The sequence below is a fragment of the Chenopodium album genome, chromosome 6 (assembly GCF_948465745.1).
Source record: "Chenopodium album chromosome 6, dcCheAlbu1.1, whole genome shotgun sequence".
Taxonomy (NCBI): Eukaryota; Viridiplantae; Streptophyta; class Magnoliopsida; order Caryophyllales; family Amaranthaceae; genus Chenopodium; species Chenopodium album.
In genome coordinates, this window is record NC_137839.1 from 68,075,462 (window position 1) to 68,091,965 (window position 16,504).

Below are 16,504 nucleotides of genomic sequence, written 5' to 3' on the forward strand. Positions count from 1 at the left end.
CATGCAATAAAAGGTGATCAAGCAATAAAGAATAAATAATCAAGCAACATAATAAATAATCAATATCATGAATAATAATTATAAATAAAATAATCATCATCAAAATAATAATAACAATAATATTCACAATCATCATAAATTATAACAATTATAATCATAATCATGTTCATGTTAATATTAAAGCATAATAGCAAGATCCTAGGCATGATACTAACAAGATTAATAACAAACCCTAGCATGTCACTAAGCGATAAAAATCAAATCTTTAGCCTTAACATGATACTAACATGAATTAATATTAGAAAGAACATAGGAAGCATCGTAACAATCATATTTAATATATTAAAAATACCCTAGACATGATACTAGGAACATCATAATAATATAAGCATGATTTCTACATCATAATATCAATTAAAACCATTAAAACACTTACTTTGATGCCTCGTACCTCTTTCTAATAACAAAATACACACGTTAGTAACTTCAAGGAAAATAATAATCAAAACAATTAAATTAAATAATTTAAATAGAGATTTGGGACCAAACCCTCAGAAATTAAAACCTTTCACGTCTAGGGCGAAGGCAACTTCGAATATGGCTAGGTGTTTCTAGATCTTGCGAATGCGGAATTTTGTATGTGAAAACAAAGTTTAGAAAAGAGAGAGAATAATCAAGAAAATCTTGATGAGAGTTGGTGATTGAAAAAGGGGAGATATGACCTCTATTTATAGGAAAAAAGAGGGTCGAAGAATTAAGAAAAGAATCCAAATTCGAATCGAAATAAAACTCGTAGACAGCAGTTTTTGCGGATTTTGTTTTTATCATATCTTTTGATCCAGGAATCGGAATAAGATCAATAAGATGTCGTTGGAAAGATCTTGAAGTCTACTTTCTAACCCAATTAGAATCAGATTAAAATATATTGTATAATAAAAGATATGAACGAAATAGTGAGACGGTGTCAATTTTGGATAGAGTTTGATATCTTATTCATATCTTTTCCGTTATAGCTCGGAATTATTATTATAATATATCATTGGAAAGATAATTTCAAGATCTATCCAACCATATAAAATTTGGATAAAAAATATGAGGCACGAAAATAATATCTAACTGTCTTTGAACATGTTTAAATCCGAATAGAATTAGGACTTTAAAAAAGGAAAGTTTTATAAAAAAAGAAAGTTTATATTTAAATCAAATTCCTTAATCTTATCTTTTCAAAAAAGGATAATTAAGATATTTTAGAAACTTATAGAAGATTTTAATCAATCCTAATTAGTTTAGGAATAGGATTAAACCTTTGGAACTTCCTCATGATCATTGGGTCGTAGGTAAAATCCGGTTTGGGCCCAGTTTAGTATTTTGGCCATAACTTCCTCATTATCTATCGGAATTGGGCTTATAATATATCGTTGGAAAGGTCTTTTCAAGCCCCATCCAACTACACCATTATTGGACCCTTATCATGGACCAAAATAAACTATAATGGACGTTTTCATAAAATAGAGCGGGTTTTCGAAAACAGACAGAAAGAATTTTAACAAAAATTAACCGCAACACTAGACTTTTCACACTTTCACCTCATTCGATTATGGTTCGACGTGAAAGGTATTCATCACTGGGTTTGGTTTTGGGGAGACACAAATGGGTGTCTACAGTGGCTAATAAAGTTGACGGGGATCTGGCGGTCGTCCCGTTCAGCAAGTAGGACGGCACTTAAGGAGTGTTTTGAGATAGCAAGATAGATAAATAGCTTCTCGCTCTTAAGTGGACTGACAAGCCGAGGCAATGTATGTAGATGGCCTTTTAACTGTACGAATGCTTCCTCGGCCTCCTCTGTCCACTCTAACATGGCTTTCTTTTTTATGGTTTGAAAGAAATAGCGGCACTTATCCCCTGACCTTGACAGAAATCTACCAAGTGCGGCCAAACAGCCGGTCAATCTTTGGACTTCTTTAATTGTCCTTGGTGACTTCATGTCCATGACCGCTTGGATTTTTTCAGGGTTGGCCTAAATTCCACGTTGATCAATTAAAAATCCGAGAAATTTACCGGACTCGACACCAAAGACACATTTCTTTGGATTTAACATCATCTTATGTCGCCTGAGTTCGGTGAAAGTTTCTCGTAGATCCTTCAAGTGGTCGCCCGGCTCTTTTGACTTGACAATCATGTCATCAATGTACGCCTCCATATTCCGGCCGAGCTGATCTCTGAAGACTGTATTAACGAGTCGTTGAAAGGTAGCTGGGGCATTCTTAAGGCCGAATGGCATAACTTTGTATCAGTACAACCCCTGCTCAGTTACGAACGATGTTTTCTCCTGGTCTTCTTCCCATAATGGAATTTGATGGAATCCGGAGTATGCGTCCATAAAACTCATCAAGGCATGCCCGGTCGTCGAATCAACCAGGCGGTCGATTTTGGGCAGGGAAAAGCTATCCTTAGGGCATGCCTTGTTTAGATCGGTGTAATCCACACACATTCTCCAAGTTCCATTCGGCTTCTTCACAAGGACCCCATTGGCCACCCATTCTGGGTAATAACATTGCCGAATGAAACCGGCGTCCAGAAGCTTCTTGACTTCTGCTGCGGCCGCCTGATTCCTCTCTTCTCCATGATTCCTTTTCTTCTGGCGGAAAGGTTTAACGGCCGGGTTTACAGCCAATTTATGCACGGCCAGGTTAGGACTTATACCTGGCATCTCGCCAACATCAAATGCAAATACATCTTTGAACTCTCTCAATAATTAATTAACTCATCCCCAAGCACACCTACAGCTATAGTGCCTACACTAACCGTCCGACCTGGTTGATCGGGGTCAAACACTATATCCTGGTGACTGCCGGCCGGCTGGGGTCGTAACTCTTCTGGCCGACCGACAGTCATTAGCTGCTATTCTTGCTCTATCTTGGCCGCCTTACTCTTCTGGCCGACCTGGAGTGTTGGGTGTGAGGTTCCTTCTTCTCTTGGCTCGGACAACTTAGGTCTGCGCGCTGTAGGCTTAACCGCCAACTGATTGCATTCCTTAGCCATCTTCTGACTTCCTTGGATTGTACCTATTTTCCCGTCTGTCCTTTCAAACTTTAGCAGCATTAGGTGAGGCACAATGACTGCTTTTGCTGCATTCAGTGTAGGACGACCGAGTATGACATTATATCCAGTCAGTTCTTTCACAACCAAGAAGCGGACAACCATATCCCTTCCTTCCCCTTTTTGCCCAAATCGGACGGGTAAGTCTATCCGGCCTACCGGGTGGATGACATTCCCCCCAAATCCGACCAACGGGTGAGTGATGTCCTGGAGAGCATCCTCTGGGAAGCTTAGATTTTTCAAGGCGGCCAGGCTGATAATATCAGCCGCGCTCCCCGTGTCTATCAATATCCGTCCTACCTTCAAATTGGCTATCTTCATAATGAATACCATGGGATCATTGTGCAAGGCTTTAACCTCCCCCCGATCGGCCTCACTGATGATTACTTCGGGGAAGGGTTCAGCCTTCACTGAGTCCGTCTGCATCACCTTTCCCAGGTTCCGGGCGTCCTGCTTGATCCCTTTCATAGTGGGACCGCCTGAGGCAAATCCTCCTGATATCACGGCCACAAATCCTGAATCAGTGTTGTTGCCATCATCCTCTTTATCTTTGTTCTTATCATTCTTCTGTCTTTGCTCGGACGTGTTGTTTGTCCGTGTGTAAGTGAATTTAGACTTCATCACATATGAATTCAGCATGCCCTTCTCGGCTAACTTGTCCAGCAGTCTCTTCAAGTTGATACAATCATTTGTGTCATGTCCCACGTCCTTGTGGTAATGACAATACTTGTTCTTGTTCCTATACTGAGACGGGCCTCTCAGCGGCTGTGGCTTCTCAAACTCAAACTTATCCTTGATTTCCATCAAGATAGAATAACAATCCTTGTTGAATTCAAACTGAGGCTCGTACGCCTTGACCTTCTTGGACTTCTGTGGCTGGCCATCAGCCACCCAGACTTCCTTCCTCTTTTTTCCATCTTTCTTTTGGCCGACCGAGTCTTGCTGAGAAGGTTTCTTCTCAGCCCCCTTGGCCGGCGCTTCTGCTTTTGTGAGCGAACAAAAGTCCGCCGCCTCAATATAAGCTTCGGCTTCCCGCAGAACACCTGCGTATGTCCGAATCTTTTTCCTTACCAAGTCAAATTTAAAACCATTGTGCCTTAATCCCCGGAGAAATTCAGAGTAAGCCATTTCGTCCGGTAGATTATGAATTTGGGCTTTTTCTTGGTTTAATCGCTGGATGTACGAGCGTAAGCCCTCATTTTTTTCTTGGACGATTGTCGCCAAGTTAAGGCTAGTCTTTCGAGGCGGTATGTTGTATGAAAAATTTCCCACGAACAGCAAACTAAGAGTAGTGAAACAACTGATGCAACCGGCCGGCAAACTGTTGAACCAATCCTGCGCCACACCTTTCAGAGTGGCCGGGAAACATTTGCACCAAGTGGCGTCATCTACGCTTTGCAAGTACATCAGGTTCCTGTACGAAGTGATGTGCTCTTCTGGGTTACCCGTTCCATCATAGGCTCCTACAAGCACACTCTTCACCTTTGGTGGCTGAGGGGCATTTAAAATATCTTGCGAAAACGGGGGCGACTTATCTCCCAGAGTAAGTAGGCGCATCTGCCAATCGATGGGTTGTGGTTACACGGACGGTCCAGCCAGGTAGCGAGCCTGTCCGTATACCTGCCCGTATGGCCCAAATTGTCCGTATGCCTGGGGGTTTGGCTGCATCAAGCCATTGAACCCCTGAGGAGGTTGATATTGCAGTGATTGGGCTGGAATAGGAGTTGGAGCATGGAAGACTGGAATAGGAGTTGGGGTGCGGACTGCCTGACTTCCACTGGAGATGGCCGTGTTGGTATGCTGGGAAAGAGAATGATGTGAAAAATCATCCGGCATAGTTGGGGTTGAGGCCGTGTCCGAGTAGGCAGCGCGCTCCCGCTGCTTATGCCGAAGGTAATCTCTTGCGTCCTTCCATCGTCTGGACGTCTCAGGCTCCTCTCTTCGAGGCTGCCTACCCCTCCCCCCAGCCGACTGCGTTTTCGCTAGAAAGTAAGAGAAATTAGTCCGCGGTACTCTCGGGGACCTTCCAGTCGGCCTTCGAAAGGGAGTGTTTCCAGCATCCGTTGCATGGACTACTTTGCTGTGTGTCTTCTTTGGAGCCCTCTGTTCCTCTCTCCTGGGCGGCTGCCTAGAGGTAGAGGCTCCATTTTCAATTTCTTTTCTGAGTTTGTTAAGCGCGGCCTTAAGAGAGGCAGCGGTAACAGGAGGGTCATCAGCTTCTTCAAATGTGGCTATCAGAGGATCGCTAGTACGGATCGTAGGGATTAAATCCTCTACATGCCCATCCTCGCCTGGATTAGGTGTCTGACCGTCTATCGCCATAACGTACGAGTATCCCCACAGACGGCGCCAAATGTTTCGGGTATTTTTTGGATCTCCTAGGATACTGGTCACGCTCTTCTGGCAATGAGTCGGTCCCACCTGCAAAACAACGAATATTCCGATCAACGGAATATTCGCCTCCGACGATCAAGTCAGTGATCAGAACGGAAAAGGCTAGAGAGAGAAAGTAGAGAGAAGTTGGAGCTATTTAATGCTCTGTTGTTTTCAATTGTCTGAATCCCCCTCCTATCATAAATGATTGGGGTATTTATAGGGGTGGGACTCGTGCCCCTCTCTAGGGTTTATACCCTAGATTTGCGTGACGTGATTGGCTGTGCAATCAGTGAATGCCACGTGTTACTCTGGGGGCGCCGTTTTGCGGCTTTCATTGATATCTCTCGGGATTTGGGCCCTGACGTTGTTAGGGTTTTCTGGCATGTTGATTATTAAGGGAAAAGATGCCATTAACACATGTCATCTTCTCATGACGACACATGTCACCCTATGATTGGGCCACGTGTCACGACGAGACTGGCCTGAGGCCTTAAGGGCTCTGAATTAGGTGGCATCTTCCCGTGGTGACACGTGTCACCTTAAAACTGGGCCACGTGTCATTATGGGATTGGTCCACGTATACGGGGTATTTTTACCCACAACAAGATTCATGAAAAAATTGGCAGATATATTTTTCACGAATGTCATTGCATCTACGGATTCCACTTTCTCCACGTCAGGTTGCCTTATAGAAGTCCCAACAGGGGGATCATTCTTCAGCCTGGTTGCGGACTGTCCCGATATCGATTTTGGGTCAGACTATGAATGGTAAGACTTACCGTAGTGTTATTTGCTATTGGTTAGGTGTTCCTTTGTTCTCCGTTTCAACACTGTGTTCTGCTTGCTCAAGGGTTTTTGATGGGGATATTTATGGGGATCATGCAGTGTCTTATGCTGGGATGGTGGGTATTAAACATCGGCATAACGTTGATTGTGACACCCTTATTGATATTTGTTTTCGGTTTGGGATTTATGCTAAAAAAAAGGTTAACGTTGGGTTGATTGGAGGGAACGACGGGGTTTCACGACCAGCAAATGTGTTGCTTTATTCATGGGATAGAGTGTAACACCCCCGACTTACTGACTGATAATAAACAATAAATAAAGGAAAAATAATCAACCTTTAAATAAAATTGCGGAAACATACACCTAAATCAGAGGTATTACCGCCACACTCGACAACCTGTCAAGTGTTAAGGCTTACAAAATCCCAATAATTACAACCCAATAAACTAGGTGAGTTATTTATACAACTTTATAAATTAAGCTTGTTATAACAAACTAATCGAAACACTTGAGCTCCTTTAGCTACGACCACTTGATCAACCTATTTAGACAAACTTGACTGCTCACCATTAAGGACAAATTCCAAAATAGATCGTCGCAGGGCCACCATAAGAAAAAGACATGGCCGCAAACACAAGTAGCAAAACAAAACAACACACACGTCAGCAAAAGCTGAGTAATCACCACAAATCAGAATATAGAGTATAATTGAATAATAGACAATACTAGCTCAAATAAACAATGTAGTTCGAAACTACATTACACATTGTATTCTGAAAAAAAACTTTTATCAACTCAACCTCGAATTATAATACGAACTTTTACTCAATTAACTCATATAACCCATAAGTGTGCCATGCTCGTTGTTCTATACCCAGCCTTGGACATGGGTAATTCGAATAAAACCAACAAGTATAAAAACTTGAATACTCCCAATAACTAGAAAACACCTTAAACCAGACCACATACGGGCCAATTCCCACTGTAAGGGACCATAGAAAAATAGATAATAAAGATTGTACCTCATTCCTAACTCATGATCATTATCTCATTACCAACATACCAAGGACTAGGTCTATAACGCCGAGCCTCAAACCAATAACAAAACAATCATTCTCAACCTTTTGATCTCAGACATTGATCAAATAATCTTTCACATGATAATGAATTCTCAATATTGGCACATGTTCCCAAATAGTATAATAATTCGAACTCGATTCAATCGTAATATATCTCAACTCTTATAGGGCAATCATACTAGTTACCCAAATGTAATCAATTCTCAACCCAAAATAATACTCTGCATTAACAACCCTAAAACCTCGATAAAACAATACTCCCTATAACAACAACATTAAAAATCATAGCATAAATAACACAATCAATTAATACCACACTCAAATTATATAATACAACACTTTAATCACATATATATAAATCTTGATCATACAAATAAATCATAAAATTTACATATAATAATACAAAATATAATCAATACAAACAATAATCAATGATTAAATAAACAACTCCAAGGATTAAGATTCGTGTGATTACTAGACAAAAATATAAACATACGACTCCAAGATTATTGATAGTGTGATTACCTTTTCGATCATAAACAACCATAAACGAAGTATCTAAATTCTAAAGCAGGTACGATACCGCCCTGACGAAATTGTTTGACATGTATATCAAAAAGGCTACTTCAAATTGTCATTATAAAACTTGGAAGGATGACTAAATATTAATTGGTAGGCTAATGATCAATTTGGTTTTTAGTGTAAGGTACGTGTCTTTCTCGGAAGGAATGATGTTGAGTGATAATAAGGGTTTGTTGCACATCAAATGAGAAGAATCAAGAGGCAATGATCTCACTGTTTGCTTATTATAAATTGGAACGAGTAATGGTGGAATAAAGATATTAAGGAAAAGAACAGTCGAATTTTCAAAAGAATAGAAGGCTCAACGCATAATGTTGAACTGTACAGTGATTTTCAAAAAAAACTTTTAGGGTTTAAGAGTATTTATAGGTTCATAAAAAGAGTCTAATTAAAACCAACTTGGGTTTAATAATTTAAAGCTATGTAGATTAAAAATAACTTAATTTACTAATAAAATATTTTACGTATAAATTTATAAAATATTCGGTATTACAATCCACCCTCCTTAAAACAAGTTTCGTCCTCGAAACTTTAAGTAGATAAATAACTTACTTGTAGATTTAAAAGAACCAAAACAATCTTAATAAAATATATAGTTAGAGTAAATAATATTAGGGGTATTACATAGAGCCCTTGATGTATGTGTTGACTTGACGGGGTCTTCACCTTTGACACAATCGAGGTTGTTTGACTTCGTTCCTGGTCGTGTTGTGTCGGCAGCGGCTCAACGAAAGCGGGACAAGTATAGGGCGCTTTGCGGGGCTATTGGCTATGGTTTTCTACCTTTCTCCTTTTCTTCGTTGGGGGAATTAGAGAAGGATGCTATTGCGTTGCTAAAGCAGGTTCAGGCGTTTGCTAAGACTTAGGATATTGGTGCTCGTGCAGCTACTCACATCTTCAGCAGATCGAGTTCGCTATACATAGAGGGGTGGGGGCCCAGATTGTATCTCGGCCCTAATTTCTTGTAAATTGATTGACTTTGTAGGTTTTTTTTTATATAATAATAATAATAATAATAATAATAATAATAATAATAATAATAATAATAATAATAATAATAATAATAATAATACTATTGCGTTGCTGAAACGAGTTCATGCGTTCGCTAAGACGCAAGATATTGGTGCTCGTGCAGCTGCTCACATCTTCAGCAGGATCGGGTTCGCTATAGCTAGAGGGGTGAGGGCCCAGATTGTATCTCGGCTCCCTACCAATTTTTTGTAAATTGATTGAATTTGCAGGTTTTAATGTTGATAATAATAATAATAGTAGTAGTAGTAGTAGCAGTAGTAATAATAATAAAGAATCTTCTCTACTCTGCTCTAGTCGGGCTCGGCTCTACTATGCTCTGCTTCAATCTGCTCTGCTCACTGAAATCTGCTCTGCCCAGAAGCTCAAAAGAACAGGGCCTTAGTTGTTAGTAAGTGAAATTATCAATATGTAACATACCTTTTTTTTTTTAATTCAATCAAATTGAAAACAAGATTACATATGTTAATATTTAAATTTTCTATCTTATATCTTGATAAAATTATTATTTATTATTTTCTTATGAAAAAAATGACAAAAAAAAAAAAAAAAGCTTTTGTAGGAAACTTTTTAATATGGTGCGTGTAATCTAAGAATTATTTTGGGATCACTTTAGTATATTAAGAATAGATTGATTTTTTTTTTTGGAAAATTGTAATATAATAATCCCACCTTTAGTCGGTATTCCACAAACAATCCCACCTTTTAAAATTCCAAAAACAATCTCACCTTTTGCCCCTATCTTCCATTAACTATCCCTTAGACCTTAACCGGTTGGATTGTTTTGGTAATTGATTTTCTTAAGTTATAAGACATGTGTCAGATTTTATTGGTATTTATGTTAAAATTTTTTAAATAAATTGGATTATTATTAAAACCAATAACAATGTGCCATTTGTCCTGTTTAACCAACCGATCACGTTTTATTTTGAGCAGATGTAGTCGTATTATCGTTTAAAAGGTCGTTTTACTTTTCAAAGATCGACCAAATATCATATTCCCTCCGTGTTTTAATAAGTATTACATTTTGACTTTTTTCACTATTCACATAATGGTTTTGAAAGTTTGAAACGTTATGGTTATTTTTTTTTTTCTCATGAATAAAGACATGAAATAATTGTTGCGATGCTAGTTAAATGATGACGTGGTACAATGTTAGTGCAGATTTAAAGAATACTTTTTTTTATATATATAAAGTATAGATATAGATTTAATTCATTGAGAATAAAAGATATTGATGGTTAATGGTGGTGTTGCAAACTTGATAAATGAGGGGGAAAAAATCGTGTATAATTAAGCAATTTCAGGGACATACTCACATATGTTGTCAACTTGTCACAATAATCCATTTCTTATTTCAAAAAAATAAAATAAAATAAAATAAAATAAAAATAAAAAAAATTCTTATGTGTCAAAATGTAATTGGATGAATCACGTGGCATAGCATCACTTTCACCACTAACCTTTCCACAACTCTCTCCAGACTCTCCCAAATATCATAGACCCCACACCACTTAAATACTTTAATTATTTTTTCCTTTAATTTATAATACGGATACGATAAATAATAATAATAATAATAATAATAATAATAATAATAATTATTATTATTATTATTATTTATTTATTTATTTTTAAAATTAGCATCCAATTTTGACTTTTTCCACCCTCTTACTTTTTATACGTGTGTGACTAAAATTGTAAAAAGACAACTTGATTTTTAAAAAAAAAAACAAAAAAACCAAATTCTAGTAGATGGGTGAAAAATACATACATACGTATTAATTAAGTTGAATTGAACTGAATAGGGTTGAAATGAATTGTTTATGACAAAAGGAAATTAGGAACAGAACTGAACTAGACTGAACTGAATATAGCTGAAATGAATTGTTTATGAAAGAAGGAAATTAGGAACTGAATTGAAGTGGACTGATTGGAGCTGAATTGAACTAAACTGAACTGAAATTAAGCTGAAAAGAACAAGCCCTTAATATACTCTGTATATTTAATATACAGTTATCCTATCTTTATACATACAAAAATGCGCGGAAAAATCACTTACAACAAATTAAGATAATTATATTACGGAGTACTTTTTATAAAATAATATTCCTTATAAATCACCATTTACTATATACATTGTAATAAAATTCTAACGTATTATTATAATATTTATAACTTATTCCAAATTAGATGTAAAACAATAACTCAATAAATAACTAAAATAAGATAAAAATCAGCCTAAAATAAATAAATATACACCAAATGTAGAATATACAAGTACAAGTTTATTAATAAAAATTTTAAAAACATAGAATATACGAGATTACAAGTAACAAAAGTTTTTTAGTTTTTTTTTTTTTTTTTTTTTTGTTGGTAAAAGTAACTAAAGTTTTTGTTGAACACAACCCATAAATAAAAAAGAAATACGGAGGCAAAAAAAAAAAAAAAAAAGTGCTGTATATTTTAGGATGAAACAAAAATAAACTTGTATTACTCCGTATTTTTTTCCCTTTATTTTATTAATACTTTTATAAATTAATACGGAGTAATAGTTTGAAGTAAAGTAGAAATCCAAAATTTCTGTATATTTACTCCTACTCCCCCCTCCTCCTTCTCCCATAGTCTCCGCGTCACTTTCTCTCTCCTCCATCGAGCTTCTGTAGATCTGTGAGTTTCTCTCTCTAACTTCGACCCAATTTTCATTCTACTTTTAATCTGATAATGGTGAAATTAATTTGAAGCTCTTTTAATGGCGATTTGTTTAAGCTTCCTGAATTTCAGATCTGCTGCGAATTCATTATTTGTTTGTTTTGCATGTATCAGATTTGTTGTTTGTAGTACTTTTGCATGTGTAATTTATGCGTTGTTTTGGTCTAAAGATCGCAATTTTGTCTAAGATGTTGAGTTTTGTTGCGTAATTAGGGTTGTTTAGAGCTCGATGATTCCGATGTACATATGATTTGTAATTAGGTTGAGATTTTCCCGATTTGGAGCTATTGATTTGAGCGATTTAGGTATCTTTTGGCTGTAGATCGATTTTCGATTGCGGTTCTTGAGATTTTTTATGTGATTTGGTTTTTATTTTCTGAATTTTATGATATAAATAGCAGTACTAGTGGTTGCGTATAACTTTTGATTAGATTGAAATTGAAATGAGTTTTCACAGGTTGATTGTGATTTGTTGGATCAATTTTTTACTTATTTATGATAACATATGAAAGTATGAAACTTTACTTTTTTTTTTTGTTTTTTTGAATAATGATACATATGAAACTTTAATTAGTAAGAATGATGATTGCATTTTACGTTTGGTTAGTTAAAATGGTGATTTTAGCTTGATTAATAAAATTTTGTGGTAGATTATAAAGAAATGTGATTTATTGGATCACTTTGTTATTTTTCTAGAATCAATATCGCATTAACTGTTGCTTAATCAACTTAGATTAGTTACAAAAGGTGAATTTGGTGGCTAATTTATTGATATGGCATTGACAGGTTGTAAGAATTGGGTTAATTAAGTAGTTTTGAGAATGGGAGGAGGATTCAGAGTATTGCATTTGGTACGGCCGTTCCTGTCGTTTCTTCCTGAGGTGCAAACGGCTGACAGGAAGGTGCCCTTTAGAGAAAAGGTCATCTACACTGTTATCTCGTTGTTTATATTTCTGGTGTGCAGTCAGCTTCCGCTCTATGGAATTCACTCCACAACCGGAGCTGATCCGTTCTATTGGATGCGTGTCATCCTTGCTTCCAACCGTGGAACCGTCATGGAGCTTGGTATCACTCCCATTGTCACATCTGGGTTGGTGATGCAACTCTTGGCTGGGTCTAAGATTATTGAAGTTGACAACAATGTCCGAGAGGACCGTGCACTTTTGTAAGTATCATAGTTTGCTTTTGTGTACTTTGTTGAGTGCTCTGGTTTGTGTCTGGTTATTTTAGAAATCTCTAGTTTCATAATTAAGGAATCTACTTGTAGGTATTAATCACTGATTTGTTTATAAAATGGGAACCTGTGTACTGTGAACTTGGAGGGTGGGAATTTTTGTGTGTGTGATCAAGACTACTCAGCAAGAGTATGTTGTTTATTTTGCAAATGTAATTGCATGAGCTTCCTTTATCTTGATCGCAGAAGTTATTAGTTATGTGGCCTCTTTTGGTATAGTATACTTACAGCAGGAATGTAGTGTTTTTGTTATAATACAATTAACTTTTGCTGCATGAGCTTTTAGATTGGATGAATTGTGTATTTTAGTTGTAGGTTATGCTTCATTTTTTCGATGGAGTTTTACTTTATATTTATTTCTAATTTTTATAATGTTTTCTATGTAATCTTAGGAATGGTGCACAAAAGTTGTTGGGTATTCTGATTGCTGTTGGTGAGGCTGTAGCATATGTTCTTTCTGGGATGTATGGAAGTGTTGGACAGCTTGGTGTTGGCAACGCAATCCTTATCATTCTTCAACTATGCTTTGCTGGAATTATTGTGATCTGTCTTGATGAACTTCTTCAGAAGGGATATGGTCTAGGCTCTGGAATTTCACTTTTCATTGCTACCAACATCTGGTGAGCTTCAATCTTTATTGGTTGGTGGTATGCTATCCCATGATGGTGTAGTGTATTTTGGCTAAAACATTTTGTTTCTTGGTTTGTAGTGAGAACATCATCTGGAAGGCATTTAGCCCAACCACCATCAATGCTGGCCGTGGAGCTGAGTTTGAGGGTGCTGTCATTGCTTTGTTCCACCTCTTAATTACCAGAACTGACAAAGTTAGGGCCCTTCGAGAGGCATTTTATAGGCAGAACCTGCCCAATGTGACCAACTTGCTTGCAACTGTCCTGGTCTTCCTTATTGTCATATACTTCCAAGGATTCCGAGTTGTTTTGCCTGTGCGGTCAAAGAACGCACGTGGCCAACAGGGCTCATATCCCATCAAGTTGTTTTACACCTCCAACATGCCCATCATTCTTCAATCTGCTCTCGTGTCCAACCTTTACTTCATCTCACAGGTACTGGAGTTGGCAATTGATTATGTTCTCACTGGTTACGTTATGATTTATTTCTAGGATTTTAAATGTTTGGGGATTTGTGCAGTTGTTGTACAGGAAGTACAGCGGAAACTTCTTTGTGAATTTGTTGGGCAAGTGGAAGGAGTCTGAATATGGTAGTCAGTCAATCCCAGTTGGTGGACTTGCTTACTATGTTACTGCCCCAGCCAGGTCTGTATCGCTCCCAGTTTAATTTCATTATTTTCTTGTCCACCAGTAGTTTGATTAAAAGTTTCTCATTATTCACATGTGTTGAAATTGCAGCTTGGCAGACATGGCAGCACATCCTTTCCATGCTCTGTTCTATATTATTTTCATGCTTTCTGCCTGTGCTCTATTCTCAAAGACATGGATTGAGGTTTCTGGATCGTCTGCTAGAGATGTGGCTAAGCAGCTCAAGGTAACGTATAGAATAACTTGTGTAATTTGTTTCTTGATTCGCTATTCATTTTTTGTGTCCATTATCCATAGCAGTATTCCTGTTTTATGAGGAGGGGGGGGGGGGGGGGGGTTGGTGGTGGTAATTTTGATGCAAGAGTGTTATCATTTAAAAAGAAAATTCACCTTTCCAACTTTTGAAAATCACTCATTCTAGTGTGGACATGGACATACTGTAGAGATAAGTATCATACCGGAGCAGGGACAAAGCTACACGACTTTGTACCAAACATGTGCTTCCTCCCTGTTTAGATAGTTTTGCCTACTACATAGGTGGATAGGTCCAGATTGACTGAAGTTATCAGGCAGCTAATTATCTATGTTCAACTTGCCTGATATTCTTGAAGTTGTAAGGTAGAGACGTAGAGTAGATATAGAGTGTGTTTCTATATGTTTTGCCAAATCTTGTTTTTCTGTGGATTTGGGAAATATGTTGTGGCTTTGTCAAAAGATTTATGGCATTGTATATTCTATTGTTGTGGCTTTGTTAGAGTTGTGTGCCTGCCATTCTGGAGGAAATGAGGGATTATAGAGTGATTAGAGTCTCAAGTATTTTAGGATACTTCAATTTTATTATTAGCTTTCTGTCAAGCTCATATGGAGAGTTGATTCTTTATAGCAGTTTGGTTGGTTGCTAGATGATCTTATGATATTTTGTGATAAGATTTATTCTAGTATTTTACAACAATGTCATATTGTCATTCTTAATATGAGTTTTGTGACTTTGCAGGAACAAGGTATGGTTATGCCTGGACACCGTGATTCAAACTTGCAGAAGGAACTCAACCGTTACATTCCCACTGCTGCCGCCTTTGGTGGAATCTGCATTGGTGCATTGACAGTTTTGGCAGATTTCATGGGTGCCATTGGATCAGGAACTGGAATTTTGTTGGCAGTGACCATCATTTACCAGTACTTTGAGACTTTCGAGAAGGAAAGAGCAAGCGAACTTGGATTCCTTGGGCTCTGAGCACCTAGTCACAATTTTGGCGAATTTGAGGGAATGGAATTAGGTTATCAATGTTAGAAAAATCCCAACAGTAGTCTTTCTCTTCCCCAGGATTCTCTACGTGTAGTACATTTGTTTTTTTTTTTCTCTTGTCAACATAACTTACATTTAATAGAATACAGTTTAATGCTAATTCAAATGTTTTCGATCAGGGATGAAATTTTACTTGCTAGGCCATTTGTTATTACAACTAGTCAAGTTATAGAATCAGTAGTTGATTTTGCAGTTACTTCCTACTGATGGGCATTCATTGTAACATAATAAGTCTTGGCTCTGTTACACATTAGTGGTTCGAACTAAAAGAATTTTCAATCTTTATAATGTCTAGACTTGGTTAGTAGGTGGGTTAGGTCAGGTCAGGTCAATGTATATTGGTAACGGGTAGGGTTATAAGAGGATCTAGTCTCTTTCAACCAAACGGGTTGGGTCAATGTGGATTGTTGGTTGAACAATGGGTGGGCGGGATAGAGATGAGTACGTGTGAATTCTAACTTAGACGTACATAGGCCTTCATTTTATAATGTTAGTTTCATTTATGTATATCGATGCAAATCTAATACTGGATTTCATATGATTATGTTTGTGCTTATATACGTAGTATAAAGACAAATTTAGAAAAAAGAAGAAAGAAGTACAGTATAATGACCTCAAAAAAAAAAAGTACAATATAATTTTTGTATGTTTGCTGTTCTCTTATTTTTTTTTTACTCCCGCATTACCTGTTTAATTTGCACAATGGATCCACTTTTTGTTAGAGTTTTCGGGGCAAATGGTGTAAAAAAAAGTAGAGGAGTAAGGGACTATTAAGGCCTTGTTCTTTTAAACTTGTGGGCTAAGCATAACAGATTTCGGCAGAGTAGATTGAAGCAAGCGGAGCAGAGCAGATTTCATTATTATTGTAATTGTTGCACAACTGTAACGGAGGTAGTAGTTTAGGCTTGATTGGGTTCACATTTGGTTCAACATCTTTCAATTTGGGTTTTATCAAGGCTAGGCCTAATTAAATTTGGGTCCATTATTAACGATTAAATATTAGGGGAATTGCCAAACCTTTTTA

General features: G+C 37.3%; 1 protein-coding gene across 2 annotated transcripts; it reads left to right on the forward strand.

The window, feature by feature from the left end:
- Positions 1-11,499: 11,499 nt before the first annotated feature.
- LOC145636194 (uncharacterized) lies at positions 11,500-15,676 on the forward strand. Of its 2 annotated transcripts, none has more exons than XM_081687683.1 (7): positions 11,500-11,621; positions 12,450-12,828; positions 13,290-13,517; positions 13,607-13,961; positions 14,047-14,171; positions 14,265-14,400; positions 15,169-15,676. In XM_081687683.1, exons 2-7 carry the CDS (start codon positions 12,485-12,487, stop codon positions 15,406-15,408), a joined length of 1,428 nt encoding a protein of 475 aa, XP_081543809.1. In that variant the 5' UTR covers positions 11,500-11,621; positions 12,450-12,484; the 3' UTR covers positions 15,409-15,676. The 2 variants fall into 2 exon arrangements, with proteins under 2 accessions (XP_081543809.1, XP_081543810.1); XM_081687684.1 differs by having other exon boundaries at positions 11,561-11,678.
- Positions 15,677-16,504: the final 828 nt, after the last annotated feature.